We start from the raw sequence: 16,908 nt of genomic DNA on the forward strand, positions 1-16,908 counted from the left end.
CACAAGACAGGGGATATATTTCAATCACGGAGTTGCATGTGATTTCTGTGCATGCCTAGATATGAAAGACATTATCATCACTATCCCAGAACACAGGGAAGAACATAGAAACTTCTTGCAGATTATGTACTTTGGTTGGATTTGAACCCAGGAACCCAGTGCTGCAAGGTTGCAGTGATAACCACTTAGCCACCGTGCTGCCCAATTTCTGCCAATTTATATTTATACCGGAAAACCGGCTAGATTAATCTATCCGATCCATTACTAAAACACAGTGTAACTCTTGGACTAGCGATAAACAGGATTTAAACATCCGCATATAACCATAAGCTGTCCTCATGGGTACCTTGATACCTTGCAGCCTGACGGATCTGATAGGGAAACCATGATTCTATGGGGTCCCTTTATACACTTATAGGGTCTCACACTCCATACTTATATGATATTAGCTGACAAAGAAGAAATCATCTCTCTCCTGATCCTGTTATTCTATGCTTTCACCTCTATGACACTTATGATTCATGCATCAGCAGATCCACGTAGCCCTAATGAGTACGAAAGTCCTAGAAATAGATAGATAAAGGGGCTATGAACACTTAGTAAGACAGGTAAATGAGGCTAATGAGAGTAATAACATGTTGTTGTATAACAAACACCTGTATTAACCTCTTTTCTGGAAATTCCCGAAATGTATCTAATAATTAACGGCCGAATACAATCTGATTGGTTAACGAATATGAATATGATTGGTTGAAACCATTTATGCTTACTGTTGAATAATCAATTGTCCAATGAAATGCGATGATGTAATGTAACCGCCTACTCAAATGAGCATATAAGCTACCCATTAAATTGACTTTGGGTGTGAACTCCTACAGATACAGACCCTGTCTCTGTGTGTGTTTGTTCACCGCTACTCGAGTAGGCCTCAAACCAAAATCTGGCAACCTTCAAGCATATCGATCTCCCATTAAGAGATAAGAATCAAATCATAAACTCTTCAGATCCGGACAGCTAGTGGTTCCGTGGCAATGGTAAACAAAATGGGGGACAGAGTGCACCACTGGCTGGTCACTCTCCCCAGTGGAATCAATGAGGACATAAAACCATTAATCAGGACCTTGGCTTTCGTAGATCAATACAAAACTGCAGCCTGATCCAAAACCAAAATTGTCTAAGTGCCTTCTCCAGGAAGGTTCACTCAACTGATTTAAATACCTTAGCAGCATTCAGAGATGTCAAGGCCCAATCTTCCTGCCCTTTCCAACCTAACTGTGTAATTACCTGTGCTCTCCTTATATCATCAGGTGTAGACCAACTCAGAATAAATTTCTAGGACTACAACACTTTCCTCTATGAAAATCGTGAGATTTTTATGGCTCAGATATTCCTACAGTCTAATTTAGATAATCAACCCGAGAAAACACAGACAGAATCTCACAAAAGGACCGGAGGAGAAGCAGTATTACTGTTAACTATATGGACTATCAGACTGACTGCCAAGCTCAAAAAAGGATTGTCTGGTAAAGAATAGATGATGTCTATCTGCTTTGTCTTTTATAAGATGTAGGTATTGTCTACAAGTCTGAAGTCAGCCGTGTTTACTTGAGTCAGAGGTCAGACACAAAAGCAGTGACCGACATCATAATGCTAACTCCTCCTCCTCTCGAGAGCAGGATTTTTTAACATAGGAGATAGTAGATATCAAACATCCCATCAAAAGGCCTTGAAGGCTTCCCAGGTCACAGTCACATCTCCCTCCCCAGTGTGGGTTTCCCATAATTTGGTCAAATATTCCATCATTTTTCCCAATTAGGGTTAAGCAGAAAGGAAATATTTACTACACATTTCAGGTGGGGGAGAGGTCATTTCCAGTAATAATGGGGAATGTGCTGAAACTCCCCTATGTAGATATTCCAGGTGAGATACCAACAGAAGTGTCTCCACACTTCCGAATATGGTCAATTCTAGACAACTTGTTTCTAGGAAAAGTATGACAAGAGAACACTCTAAAATCACGGTTATTCACCCTCCGGGGGTCCAAGCACCCTAATCTCACCCACAAAAGCCTGTAAACGTTAAGGCCCCTAAGCACCATCTTGCATAATGTTAACAGTTTATCTTTTTGAGGGTCCATCCACTAGCAAGTTAGTCCCCTAAACAGAATGTTGGAGCAGAGGGATATGTGGCTGTGACTATAATAACCTCTTTTAAGACTTCCAGATTAGCAGAAGAGGAATTCTATATAGCTAGGATTACAATGGGTGAACCTTCAAGGTATGCATAAATGAATATATAGTGACCTTCGGTGACAGACCGTGAAGAAGTTACCTCCCACCTTAGGGATTTTATGCACAATGTCCACTAGAGTATGATGTGGGATAGGAATGTAAGAGACTACTTGTGCTTGGGGTGAGGTGGGTCTCTTGAAGACACACAACCTGTGGGTTATATCTACAGAGGAAAGAAACGACTAGAAGCCTATTCCTGGGTGTTCCCAAGCCCCTTACATGCCACGATAAGAAGCATACCATTTTAAAACAACTGAAGGGAGTACAGCTCGATGCATCTCCTTTTGAAGGAGGTGGGCAATTCAGGCCAGGGACCATATGGGCCACGTACATTTTGATAAACTATTTCACTATAGTAAGAGAAAATAATTCTAAACATAGTGTATACTGAGCAATAATCAATGCAAGAGCCATATAAAACATCAAACAGGTTAGGCTCAACTGGAGCGGTAAAGTAGTTGAGCCTAAACTCACGAATCGGAGCCATCAGGTGACACAGGTCCCGTGCTTGTGGAACAAACATGTTAGGAGTCCATATGGTTGCATCTAAGCCATTGTAAGCTTGCAAGCAGGGCCCTCATTCTTATTGGTATCTGTTTTGACCTATGTATTTATTGCTATGCTATAATGTCTATTGTCTGTAGAAGTCCCCTCTATAATGTAAAGTGCTGTGGAATATGTTGGCGCAATAGAAATAAAATTATTATCCCTACACAAACTGTATATCCTGTCAGAAAAGATTGGGCATAAAGTCCATCCTTCCTAGTCAGAGTAAATGAGATGGGGATTACCTGAATTCAAGCAATCCATAAGAATTAGTTTAAAAAATCAAGGAAAAAAAAAACAGATGTAGCTATCTTTGCCAGATTCTAGCACTCCACCTTCCGTCTCTTGGTCAGCCAGTCTTCAGCCTCGGTAGGAGTGGATAAGAAATGAGCTCTGTCTCCGTCAACCAGTAGTAACTGAAACAGGTATGCCATAGAATATGGTATCTGGAAATCTCACAGCAGACGTTCGATGTTGATGAATGTGGCTCTTTGCTTCTGTAACTTAGTAGAAAAGTCCGGGAAGATGCTTAAATTCCAGCAAGAGCTTCTGTAAGTTGCGTCCTCCCTCGGCTGGCAGACCCCACCTCCCTCTCTCATTGTATTTTGAACTAATTATTTATAAACTGACATAAAGCAAATAAGGGATGTAGTGTAAAAACACAGTTCTACGTTTTAAGAGCTTTATGTTACGCTCCCCTACAGAGTACTTATTATAATATACCCACCTTAAACAGAAGTAGGCAGCCAGTCCATTAAACAGAGCTATCTTTTTTCTTATCCATTGCTTTATACATAATGCAAAAATATGCATTCAATGTTGTCAGTGGGGACAGAATGTGCCATAGACTCCGTTAAGAAGAAATGGGAGAGGCTCATTCCTGATACACGGGATGAGGAATGGGAAGAAATTCTGGAGTCACCAATCTGGGTGTCTCCGTCTGCCAACAATAGGATGATACAATTGTACATTATTAATCAATCATATTTGACCCCAATTTGACTCTTTAAGATGGGTCGATATCAGTCATCGGAATTCAATGGATGCAGACTTTATTCATATGATCTGGTGCTGTCCTGTTGTTGTGCAATTCTGGAGAGGGGTGACGTCGTTATTAACATCCTTGGTACAAACGCCTGTTCCCCTCGAACCGCTGATATGTCTGTTTGGAGTGTGGGATGAGGAGACGTGGGGTCATTATGTTGGAATTTTTTTACGGGAGACACTGTTCATGGCACGAAAGATACTGGCACTACGATGGATGGGGAATTCACCTCCTTCTCTTGGGTCCTGGATCACTCTCGTAAATTCGATTATCCCATGTGAAAGGACACTGTATCAGAATAGAGGGTGCCCAGGTAAATTTAAAAAGATCTGGGAGAGATGGAACTCCTCTCACTTTACCTTGCAGAGCGGAGATGTCGCACAATAAACTGCTTGCTATATAGAAGAAGGCTGCAGAATAGTAAATGTTTTAGTAGATGTCGGTAGAGTTTAGAAGCCAGGCAGGTTCTATTACTGGTACAATAACATAACACCATTGTGATTCAATTGATACTATGTCTGCTTTATTTACATACAGTTGATGCACATATTATGCCTCATGTCTTCATGCTAGTTGTACATATCTATTTTGTACTAGGTTTAACATTTTGCACTGAATGTATGTATTGTAAAACTGCTTATGGTTTAATAAACGAATTTAAAAAAAAAAAAAATATGCATTCAATGTGGTTCTAGCAACATAACTGAGTATAAGACGCTTACTCACATTCAGCTTTCAAAACATCTCCAGGGTCAATTTTACATTCAGCAGCTCCTTCAGGCTTAACAGATGTGTCTTTAATCTCATGAAATTCTTCTTTCTTAGAAACTAGCAAATCCTAGTAAATTGTAAAAATGTGATTCAGTTTATTCTCTACTGCCAGAAAACGTAAAAGCGATATTCACAAAATCACAATGTGGTCTTATAATTATGTACACATATTTGTGCCAATACAACTCATTTTTAAAAATTCCCTGTTTTTCCCATGTCACCCCTCCAGGCTCTACTTGCCCTTCGGTTGCCACTGCAACCATTCTGCTGTAGTTCCAGTGCTCCTGGTTGATCATGCACAGTGTAGTGTCTCTCTGCTTAGCCTTCAGCACTCACTGAGTATATTCTATTGTTAAAATCGATTATGCTCCTGTTCAGTATGATGCCTGTCTGATTTCAACTTCTGCCATCTGTATCAATATAGCTGCCTGTGTGTGTTTACATTAATGTTAGTTACTTTCTAGCACAGCTCAACTCTCCAGCACTTATCCACAGTGGTGCTTGCAATTACTAGGCAAAGTAGAATTGACCTGAGTTTGTTACATGTTGCTTACAGATTATGGATGTGAAACAGCAAATGCTGTTCTGGTGATGCTTATGGAATAAGACTATCTTCTATCATATTCATCAACAGAGGAGCATATGAGAGGCAAAGTGACAATAAAACAGCGATTCTGCCATTTTGATTTGAATGCATTGTATAGGGGTAAATATTGTTATTACAGACTTGGAGATAAAAGCAAAATTAATATGCACATTTGATTATTACATAATTGTAAAGAGGAGGGGAATTATTATTAAAAATGAGAAATCACTGGTTAACTTTTAACCCTTATAACTTCCTAACAAAAAAAATTTGTTTCCAAAATTGTGCTGATGTAAAGTAGACATGTGGGAAATGTTATTATTAATGCATTTCTGTCATTATCCAGATGGTATGCCAGGCAACATTTACCTGTGGTTCAGCATTCTCAGTCTTCATTAAACGGGATTGTGGTCTCTCTTTCTTTGTAGGCGTATCAAACTCACTTATTGGAGACATTATCGGGGACAATAAAGTACCTATATCTACAAACAAAATAAATAAACCTTAATTAACAGACGAGTGTTAAATGGCAAGCACTAAGGGCTAAATATATTCATACTACCCCCCAAAAAACCCTTATTTGTAAAATATAACCTTTATTACGTATGTACTAAAATATTGAAATCCCCATCCTTAAATAATCTAGTATAGATAAAATGCATAAATGATGAAAAAGTGATACAAACTAGAGAGTGTTAGAAGGGTGCTCTTGCCCTATATACCTATAATCAATGAGCACCTTCCTAACTGCAGAGGTTAGCATCCTAATTGAGATATTGTCAGATGTTGCCCCCGTACATGCGTCGGCTATCCCTGGGCTAGACTGTATATTCCTTTATAGAGGATGGATAAAAACTGGAAAACCCTATTGTATGATGTACCTATTCCGCAGGGTAAGGAAAGTAGACAAACACATAAACCAGCAATAGGTAGTAGGTTAGTATTCTCGTCTAATGTGCCCTAAGCACTGTAGTGCAGTGGTATCCATACTGTGCAGTGATGAGGCAGTGACCCAGCAAAGTTAAAAGCAAAACGTGTTTTAATGTCCAATTCACATAAATGCACAGCACACGGAATCCTCCAGATCGCAGCTGGGAACCAAAACAGTCCACCTCCGAGACCTATTGCTGTGGGTCTTTTGGCTTCACTTGCCTGTGTTGCCTCACCCAGGTGGAGCTCTGCAGAGCCTTCTGCTCTGCATGGTTGCAAGACCAAACGAACACACCCAACCCTCTGCTTCAGGGGTTTTTACAAGGAACCGGTCACTGCCTCACATACCCCCCCCTGTTCAAACCTGTAGGGTTGAACACTTGTCACCACACAGGGGGCGCATGACAGGGAGTCCGCATGTCCCTGTGACTTCCATGCCTGATGCTCCACTGAGAAACCAAAGTTTTGTAGGGACCGGAACCATCGGTTTACGTGAGCATTCCTACCCTTTGCGTTTCTCATTCACACTTTGCTACGTGACCAACTACCTCCCCCTTCTCCGTTGCAGAAGACACGCCCACTTTCCTGATTGACCGTCGATTTGGGCCAGTTTTGGGTGGCCTCGACCTTGTTTATTCTGGGTTTGATACCCTTGCAGCTCATCCTGTAACCTAAGTACCTGGCTTCTGGCACTCGGTACTGTTTCCGCCGTACCCTTACTTGTGGCTCGGTGACTGTGTCACGCTGGATCACCGAGGTCCGCCCCGACAGCTCAGAGCATACATCCGTATTATGTCGCACCCGAACTCGATCCTCCCATCGCTGCTGATTAGCGAGAGCTTTATTCATTTTAACCTGACCCCTGGCTACGTCCTTGTCCTGTGACAGAGGGTTCCCCGTGGGTACTACCGGAGTCGCCTCTGTGACCACACATTTCTGGTTACTTCAGGCTTTCTTTTTATATGTGCGTCTCTGCGTGGGACCCTGGAGCTGAGCTGTCCCGAACTTACCAGAGGACATTTCCAGCTCAAGGTTCGGTGGGGTTTCTTTGACCTCTCCTGTCAATACCTTTAGGGGAAACCTATCGGGGTTACACTCTGACCCTAGGTTGGTGACCCCTATGGCAGGTATCCCTGACTCTGGATCTTTGGGTTCTGTGCCTTGAAAAACCTTTACCTTGGAGGGTTAACCCAGGTCTCCCATAGGGATCAGAACAGGGGAAAGTCTCTTCCCAACACAGTCCCATATGGAAGAGTCTTTACCACTCCCACCACATGTCTTATGTCTCCACACGGTGTGAAAAAAATAACCTACGCGGTCGGGTACTCCCGGATTTCCTCATGTATAGCCATCACCTCCACTTTCCATCCCTTGGGGTTGTCTACGGCAACAAGGGATGCATGGACCAAAGTCACTAAGCTCCCAAAGTACAAGAGAGCCTCCGTTTTGTAACCGTTGACAAGTACCTGGCACAACTGGGATTCGCTGCCTGCAGTGGCGGTACAGGCTGGCTGGGCATACATAGACTCACGGCGAGTATACCCACAGTCAATGGGTTCAGATGTCAGTTGACAGCCACATGTCCGGGCCCCTAACACCGCCAACACTTAATAACCGCGGCACGACTATACCTTGGGGCCACTTTAGGGGAAACGGGACTTTTGTCATACCCTCATTACTGGCTCGGTCCTGATTAGCCCAAGCAGAGGTTTGTGGACTTTTCCCAGGTTCCTGGGCTGGTGAGGCCCAACCTAACGGCCGAAGTGGAGCAGTGTCCCGTACAAAGTCCTGAGTGGCCGCATACCGCTCAACCAGTCCAACAACCTGGTCCAGAGTGCCTGGGTCCCCTTGTACCACTCAACGCTGCATGGCTGCTGGCAGGGCTCTCACCAACCAGTCGACCACCACCCTTTCCACCATCTGAGCTGGGGTCAAGGTCTTAGGCTGAAGCTATCTCCTCACCAGCTGCAACAAATCATAAGCCTGAGACCTATGATTGGCGGGAGGTGACTCCGCAAAGGATCATTGGTACACCCGCTGGGCTCACACATACATATTAACCCCCAGTCGAGCAAGGATCTCACCTCTGCTACTAATAGGTCTTCTGGGAATCTCCCGACAGGAAAGGGGCCACCACTTCAGCCCACTGTGACACTGGCAGGCTCTCCCGCCCTGCTATGCACTCAAACACCGTGAGGAATGCTTCCATATTGTCCTCAGGGCCCATCCTCCTCAGCACTGTCCAGACTCTGTACTGGGCCTCAAAGCGGATTGGGGTCACTGTTGAGGGCGCCTCTCTCAGGGCCACAATCTGCTGCAAAATCAGCATATTAGTTTTCTGCTGCTGATACCGTAGCTCCTGCTGCAATTGCAGCGCCTCTTGATGCTGCCATTTAAACTGTAGCTGCTGCTGTTCCTCCTGCTGAGTGATGACCAACTGTTTCAAAAGCTCCTCCATTTTTCTAGCAGGCTTGAGCTGTAGTATTGCAGGCTGGATCACTGACATGCAGCACGCTTTGGGGTATGCCTCAGTTCACACGGCTCACATTCCCCAGCCATATGTAGTGCAGTGGTATCCACACTGTGCAGTGATGAGGCAGTGACCCAGCAAAGTTCAAAGCAAAATGTGTTTTAATGTCCAACTCACATAAATACACAGCACACAGTAACCTCTGGATAGCAGCCAGGAAACAAAACAGTCCACCTCCAAGACCTGTTGCCGTGGGCGACTGCACTGCCGCGTACGCTGTGGGTGCCAGGCATTTTAGCTCCGTTTGCCTGTGTTGCCTCACCCAGGTGGAGCTCTGCAGAGCCTTCTGCTCTGCACGCTTGCAAGACTAAACTGACACACCCAACCCTCTGCTTCAGGGGTTTTTACAAGGAACCTGTGGCCATAGGCCACATTGAAAACCCGGCCGGGAAGGAAACTGACTACCCCACTATCATCCTGTAGACAGTTTAAAAAATAAAAGCCCAGAGCAAGTTTTCTTAAATCTTTCTTAGACAAATAGCTTGCCAAAGACCAATGCTTACTTTTCCTTTTCATTGCAATCACAGCTATGCCTGTGACTGCAATGCACTCCCATGGTCTCATTACGCCCCTCCGTACGCATCCTCGAGGTGAGACATAGCGACCCTCACATGTGACACTGGTCACTGTCTCACAGCGCACAAAAGTGTAAAGGATATCTGAACTGATATTCTCAAGGGAAACCTAACTATTCAAGCTCAAATCAATATAGGTCAGAACTAAGTACTATAAGGACCTCTGACGTTCATATACACCTTATTATAATAAAAGTACTGAACATACATGTAACCACAAATAAAGTGCAAACAACAGTGCAGAGTCTAATTGCAACCAGGTGTTGGAAAAGGTGCTCTTTCCCCAATATCTGCACCTAGTACACACCTTCCTACTTGTGGAGGTTGGCACTTTAAAAAAGTGTATGAACATGAGTCTTCCGGACAGTACAGCATTGTGTAGGATAGGATACCACAATTTTGTCAAGGGAGATAAAGTCCTATCCATATGTTTTGCACAGACATGGTACTAGGTCCACTGGTACAGTGTGCAGTCACAATTATACAAAACAATAAAGCTGGCACCTACATGTAGGATGATAGAAGGATAATCACATATACGAGCAATATAAGAGACTATCAGGCAAATATGTACATACATAAAGCTCTATAATGGGTATTGATCCGATACCATGCATTAAAGCTGATCATCTGGAGCCAGTATATACCAAAAAAAACACAGCCATATTACTCATCTTTAGAGGCTAGTGCTCCCCAACACCACAAAATTATCATCAGGATATCAGTAATTTATTATCCACTGTACATTTCCTGATTAACCATCATGAAGACAGGAAACACGTGGAGATTAAGATATAGACACATGGGGAGCACACTAGCATCTAAAGCTGCCCTCTATTGTTTTGTATATTTGTGAATGAACACAACCAGTGGACCCAATACCATATATGCGCTAAACATGGGGATAGGACTTTTTCTCCCCTTACAAATTTGGAGTATCCTATCCTACACAACGCTGTGCTAGTGTCCTGCATACTCATGTTCATACTGTAATATACTCTGAACAAGGTATATAGCACATTAGGGATAGTTTTCTGTTAATCTTTCAATCAAGGAGACATAGGGGAGTCCAGGGACAGACAACGCACGAGCGGAAGGAAGGTGCTCATTGAGTATAAGGTTATAGGGCTAGAGCACCCTTCTGACACTCTGGTTTGTGTAATTTTTTCACCATTTATGCATTTTATCTATACTTGATTATTTAGGGATCCTGATTTCAATATTTTAGTACATACCTTATAAAGGTTATATTTTACAAATAAGGGTTTTTTTTGTGAGCCTGTTCTAATACCCTTGATTTAACTGTCCCATGGTAACCCAAGTATATTCAACCAATACAATCTGAAATGGCTGAATCTGTTAGGAATATAGTGTAGAGGTGCAAAGATACAGTTAGGCTATATACCTATTAAATTGAATAGGCCTTTTAAACCATTAACTACATTAAAACTTTTCAGGCTACAAATGGATATGCAATATACACAAGTAACAGCATGTGCTGTCAAATTAGAATCTGCGATTACAACACCTGCAAAATCAACCCTTTACCTAGTAGCGATGAGAGAATAAAGTCCGTTTGTCTGTCTGTAATATTCCATGGATCGCCGACATAGGGAACTTGTGTAGACTGTGGACAGTCTTTTGAAAGAGAAGGTTGAGATGTGCCCAAATCTTTGGACACAGTAATTAACGTTATCTAAAAACAGAAATGTGCATTATTGAGCTTGAATTATGTGCTGTGTATAATTCTAATTTTCCATAGCAAAATATATAAAACAAATACCAGTACATGTAAGTTGTCAGTCACAGCTGCGAGAAGGGGGAGGAGATTAACTGGAAACTTAATGGAGACTATGGCTCTGATTTATCAAGACCAGACTTTTTTATGCTGGTCTTGATGAAAGTGTAACGAGGCATGTGGCGGTAGCATTGGGTGAAGTACTCATCTCTTACGCCCCAAACGCTATATGAAGGTAGGTGTCCTGGATGGGTGTGTGAACTTATGCTATGGGGGTGCTACATCCTTGCAGGTCCCATATTGCTGATAACTTTGGTTGGTCAGGACCAGATGTTTCACAGTTCAATGAGGGAGATCACCAGTCAAAACTAAACTTTTTAATAAACGATAACTTGGTGGCGATTATATACAGTAGATAGCGGGAACACAACTATATGAACGTTTCATTCACAACACTGAACATTTTCCAAACACAGTTCCAAATCTTTACTCACTCATTCTCCATCTTCATCATTCCTGTCTACTTTACCACAAACCAGATCAGTACTACAATCTCCTTAGCAAGAATCCTATTCTCAACTCGCGGTTCCATGTCTTCTTTCCCATCTAGGGAACTATATTGCCATAATGGCCGGTACCTATTTTCTCTGTCCCTGACGCTCTGGAACTCCTGCCCAGGGCACTCTCCATCTCACGTACTCTGTCCCGTCTCGGCCAGTTACCTCTCGGAGTTACAAACTATGGGCCGTGGTGCTAGGCATCCTTCCCCTGGACCAGTCTCCGATTGATCACTCAGGCCTTCGGTCACTTCTATCCTTCTTTCCATTAGGATCTCACTATCCTCTGTCAAGGTCTCCTCTCACATCAGGGAAACCCAAATCATGCTGCATGGTTACGGTCTAGACCTTGAATGATAAAGGAGAACAGCATCCAATCCAGGTGAAAAAAAATTGATAAGTAGAATCATAGAGTTGGAAGGGACCTCCTGGGCCATCTGGTCCAACCCCCTGCTCAAAGCAGGATTCGCTAAATCATCCCATTCAGATGTCTGTCCAGCCTCTGTTTGAAGACTTCCATTGAAGGAGAACTCACCACTTCTCGTGGCAGCCTGTTCCACTCATTGATCACTCTGTCAAAAAGTTTTTTCTAATATCTAATCTGTTTCTCCTCCCATTCAGTTTCATCCCATTGCTTCTAGTCTTTCCTTGTGCAAATGAGAATAAAGATGATCCTTCTACAATGTGACAGACCTTTAGATATTTGTAGACAGCTATTAAGTCTCCTCTCAGTCTTCTCTTTTGCAAACTAAACATTCCCAAATCCTGCAACCTTTCCTCATAAGACAGGGTTTGCAGACCGGTCACCATTCTGGTCGCTCTTTTCTGAACTTGCTCCAGTTTGTTGATGTCTTTTTTAAAATGTGGTGCCCAAAACTGGACACAATATTCCAGATGAGGTCTGACCAAAGAGGAGTAGAGGGAAATAATGACTTCACGTGATCTAGACTGTATGCTTCTGTTAATACATCCTAGAATTGCATTTGCCTTTTTTGCTGCTGCATCACACTGTTGACTCATTCAGTCTGTGATCTATTAGTATACCCAAGTCTTTTTCACATGTGCTGTTGCTTAGCCCTATTCCTCCCATTCTGTACATGCTTTTTTCATTTTTATTGCCCAGATGTAGTACTTTGCATTTTTCCCTTTAAAAACCATTCTGTTAGTTGCTGCCCACTTCTCCAGTTTATTTATATCTTTTTGAATCCTCTCTCTTCTCTAGTATTAGCTATCCCTCCTAGCTTTGTGTCATCAGCAAATTTAATCAGTTTACCCTCAATTCCTTCATCTAAATCATTGATAAAGATGTTGAACAATACAGGGCCCAGGACAGAGCCCTGTGGTACCCCACTTGAGACATTCTTCCAACTGGATGTGCAGCCATTTACGACCACTCTTTGGGTCCGATCACTAAGCCAGTTATGAATCCACCTAACAGTTGCCTTGTCCATTCCATACTTAGTCATTTTTTCAATAAGGATTGTATGAGGTACTTTGTCAAAATGCTTTGCTGAAGTCAAGATATACTATATCTACAGCATTTCCTTGATCCACCCAATCAGTGATTCCGTCATAGAAGGAAATTAAGTTTGTCTGACATGACTTATTAGTTACAAACCCATGCGGACTCTGGTTAATCACTTCATTCTTATCCAGGTACTGACATATATGTTGTTTAATAATTTGTTCAAAGATCTTTCCTGGTATAGAAGTCCGACTCACCGGCCTATAGTTGCCTGGGTCCACCTTCTTCCCCTTTTTGAAGATAGGAACAACATTTGCTCTTCTCCAGTCCTCCAAGAATTTTCAAAGATTATGGAGAGGGGTTCAAAAATTTCTTCTGCTATCTCCTTCAGTACTCTGGGGTGTAATTTATCTGGACCTGGAGACTTGAATTCATTTAGGTTAGCTAAGTGTTTCCTCACTATCTTTCTGTTTATAGATATCCTGGAATCTTCTATTCCCTTAATAGGACAGTGAAGAACAGTTGATGTTACATTTCCTTTCTGAGAGAAAAAAGATGCAAAATAGGAATTTAAAAGTTCGGCCTTCTCAACATCCTGTCTTACCATTTCATCATTTTCATCCTGTAAAAATCCTATAGCATCTTTGACTTTTCTTTTACTTTTGACATATCCCCAAAATCCTTTATTATTGCTTTTGACATCTCTTGCAAGCCTCAATTCATTGTCAGCTTTAGAAAATCTGATTTGTGACCTGCAGGTTCTGCAGACAGCATTATATTCTTCTTTAGATATGCCTCCCTCTTTCCATTTTATAAACATTTTTTTCTTCCTTTTTAGCATGCGCTTAAGTTCTGTGTTCATCCATCCTGGTTTCCTTAAATGCTTCCTATTCTTCCCTCTTTTCGGAATTGTTAACAATTGTGCTTTGAGAATTTCATTTTTCAAGACTTCCCATCCTTCCTGGACATTTTTGTCTTTAAGGATATCCAGCCATTGGATCCCTCCAATTATCTTTCTGAATCCCTTAAAATCTGCCTTTCTGAAATCTAACCTTGTCAAACTTTATTTTGCCATATTGCAACGTTTCGACCATCAAGGTCTTTTTCAAGCGTATGCTTGAAAAAGACCTTAATGGTCGAAACGTTGCAATATGGCAAAATAAAGATCAACTTTTACCAATTTTTTCACCTGGACTGGATGCTGTTCTCCTTTATTTTTGGTATGTATTTTCCAATTGGGTTCATTGGGCTTTGAAAGTGCATCCTTATTTTTGAAGTGGTGTCAGCTGCTGCTTTGCATTTACTGTCTGGACCTTAAGTCAACTCCAGATATACGCTGGGCCCCATCTAACTTCCTGGCAGCCTCCCACTCTGGGCTAGTCCCAAACTTAACGCCAGCCCTCCCTACGGTCGGGCAAGATACAACATTAATCCATGTGAGAATTCTGGTGTAAAAGCTTTGATTAACTGGGTGCTATATTTACACATGTCATAGGATGAAGGAGACTACCTGGAACTTGACGGGGACCAGCTTAACATTTAAAAGTACATACAGAGGGCATGCAGGGGCTATGGTAGGTGCAGGCAAAAAGCAGAGAAATCTGTCATGTGACACTGCACATTAGCTTGCCATAGCACAGATTATATGGCGCTCAGCACCACTGTGACAGAAAAAAAAGTATATTTGTTGGGTGGAAAGTAATTAAAAATAATGGTTAATGTACTCTTGGCACTTTTTAATACATTGGTATACAATGTAGCTCAAGTTTTAGTTGGCGACTTTTTTTTTCTTCACTACAGCAATTACGGACAAAAATCAAACTTAAGAACTGTTCCATGGGAATTTCCATATCATTATATGAATACTGAAAAAAAAAAAAACCTTTGAAGGAGTTTTCATATTTCATAAAATCCCTAACATTTGCTAAAACTCCCACCAATCCTGAAAATGAAGGAGACCTTGTAGTGGTGTAGCATGGAGGCCTTTTGGCTGTTTTCAACTGCAAAGCAGCCACCAATTATACAGGGAAATCGGGAACTGCAGCGAGGCACCATTCAGATGATGGCAAGAAGCTCCTCTGTGCACTAACAAATTATACATGAATGCTACACTACAATAATGTTACACTCCTTTCATTCTCAGAATTGGTGGGGGCCAGACACTGAAAGTGATTCCAGATTTTAGAAAGAGGAAAAAAATAAATTTAAAACTAAAAAAAAGAGTTTTGATAAATTCATTTTATTTTTGCTTTGCTTTTCATTTAAAGATTAAATAGGGTTATTTAATTTTCCTTTAAAGAATGAACACTAGAAAAAAAAGTAGTTGTTAAACAAGGAAATTTAAACAAGTGTGGTAGATTGTGATCACTTTATTTACCTCATCTTGCTTTTCAGGGGTAACATTCTTATTTGGATACTGGGTATCTAAAAAAAACAACAAAAAAAAATGTTTGGGTGTAAAAACCCTTACCACTGCATTATAAACATCAAACAACAATGAAAAGGTATTCAACAAATATCAACAACATTGTTTGAAAGAAAATCTTATGTAACTATTATGTTTTTTGTTTTAATACTGTAATTTTAAAAAGGAATTTGTCAGTTGATTTGTGCTCTCCGAATGACTGGCAGCATGAATCAGAGAGCAGCTCCTGCATTGTAAACTACTGCTTAGTTCTGAAGCACTGAGACATTTCAGAGGAAAACAAAGTTGATAGCGCAGCAAGAGACAAGGTATCTAGTTTAATAGGCCTGTCTTGAATAACTTCTCCCTTCCCACTCACCTAGACTGAAAAATAGAGAGACACGTAACAGTATATCTTAATGCACAAGGAGAAGCCGACGGGAACTTGCTAAGACACTGTCACTAATGATCGGCAAATACAACTAACGACGACTCACTGCCACAGAGTATAAAAATGTACCTGAGTTTAGGCTGATATCAAGGGGTTTAGACGATTGCCTAATGTTTATGTGTCATGCCCTCAGCCGCAGGCACGGTCTCTGATGCGCAGGGAGACCGGCGCCTATCTTGCAGCTCCACTGCTACTACCCACCCTGTCCATGGCTCTTGACAATCAGCGGCTCCGTTCTCTGCTAAGAACCTGCATCCTCTTGGCAGGTCTCCTGGTTATGCTCTTAGGAGGCGCGCCCCGCTTCCTGCACATACTTAAAACAGCAGGGCACCTGTTGTCTATTAGGGCTGTCTGTGCTGTGATGCTCTGTGCATAAAAGGCATCCTCCCTCAAGAGGGAGTTGCCTGAACAATGTGTTCATTCTGTGGGATCGCTGCCTCCCACTCAGGCCACACTCTGCTTTGCTCTGCGTTCTAAAGGCTATTGCAATATTCTAATCTCTCTGTCTCCTCAGAATCCTCTGCTGGCAGTTCCCGCTCCTGGATCCCTCTGGACACTCTGGTTCCTACCCCAGACTGACCAAGGCTCTCCACTTGGAATCGTCCAGTGACCATTGCAGGCTAGATCAGCCTGTGTTTACTCAGACCTTCCAGGACTCTCACCACCTCCTCTATACGGTCTGTATGGGTCATCCCTCTGGTCCGGGCATCGCGGCATTAAGGTCATCTGGTGTTGCGATGGGGGAGCCCCTGTATAGGGGTACACCTTGCCCGGTGCTCCACTACATGGTTCTGTGTCGTGGTCCAGTGGGTTCTTCCCTCAGGCACCTTGTCCATTTGTTTGCTTTATTTAATAAACATCTTTAGTTTATTTGAAGCTCTTCTCCTGTCTCTTGAGTATCAGGTATACAGCTACCACTGCACCATCAGTGGTCTAGTGGGTCCACTATACATCTTCACGCCCTGTGGGCGTAACAGTATGCGAGTGCCAGCTGACTGATGGCTGGGAAAGATGGCGAT

The 16,908-nt window shown here is 42.3% G+C and overlaps 1 protein-coding gene across 8 annotated transcripts in view; it reads right to left on the minus strand.

The window, feature by feature from the left end:
- Positions 1 to 16,908, minus strand: part of BRDT (bromodomain testis associated) — a 176,026-nt gene that overhangs the window by 22,319 nt on the left and 136,799 nt on the right. For all 8 annotated transcript variants that reach the window (XM_073571465.1, XM_073571469.1, XM_073571470.1 and 5 more), the window contains 4 exons: positions 15,412 to 15,458; positions 10,823 to 10,970; positions 5,609 to 5,721; positions 4,609 to 4,720 (listed from right to left, as the gene is read on the minus strand). In XM_073571465.1, coding sequence (XP_073427566.1) covers positions 4,609 to 4,720; positions 5,609 to 5,721; positions 10,823 to 10,970; positions 15,412 to 15,458 — 420 coding nt within the window. The remainder of the gene's footprint in view (positions 1 to 4,608; positions 4,721 to 5,608; positions 5,722 to 10,822; positions 10,971 to 15,411; positions 15,459 to 16,908) is intronic.

Source organism: Dendrobates tinctorius, unplaced genomic scaffold, assembly GCF_039654945.1.
Source record: "Dendrobates tinctorius isolate UK_male_01 unplaced genomic scaffold, ASM3965494v1 ptg000029l, whole genome shotgun sequence".
NCBI lineage: Eukaryota > Metazoa > Chordata > Amphibia > Anura > Dendrobatidae > Dendrobates > Dendrobates tinctorius.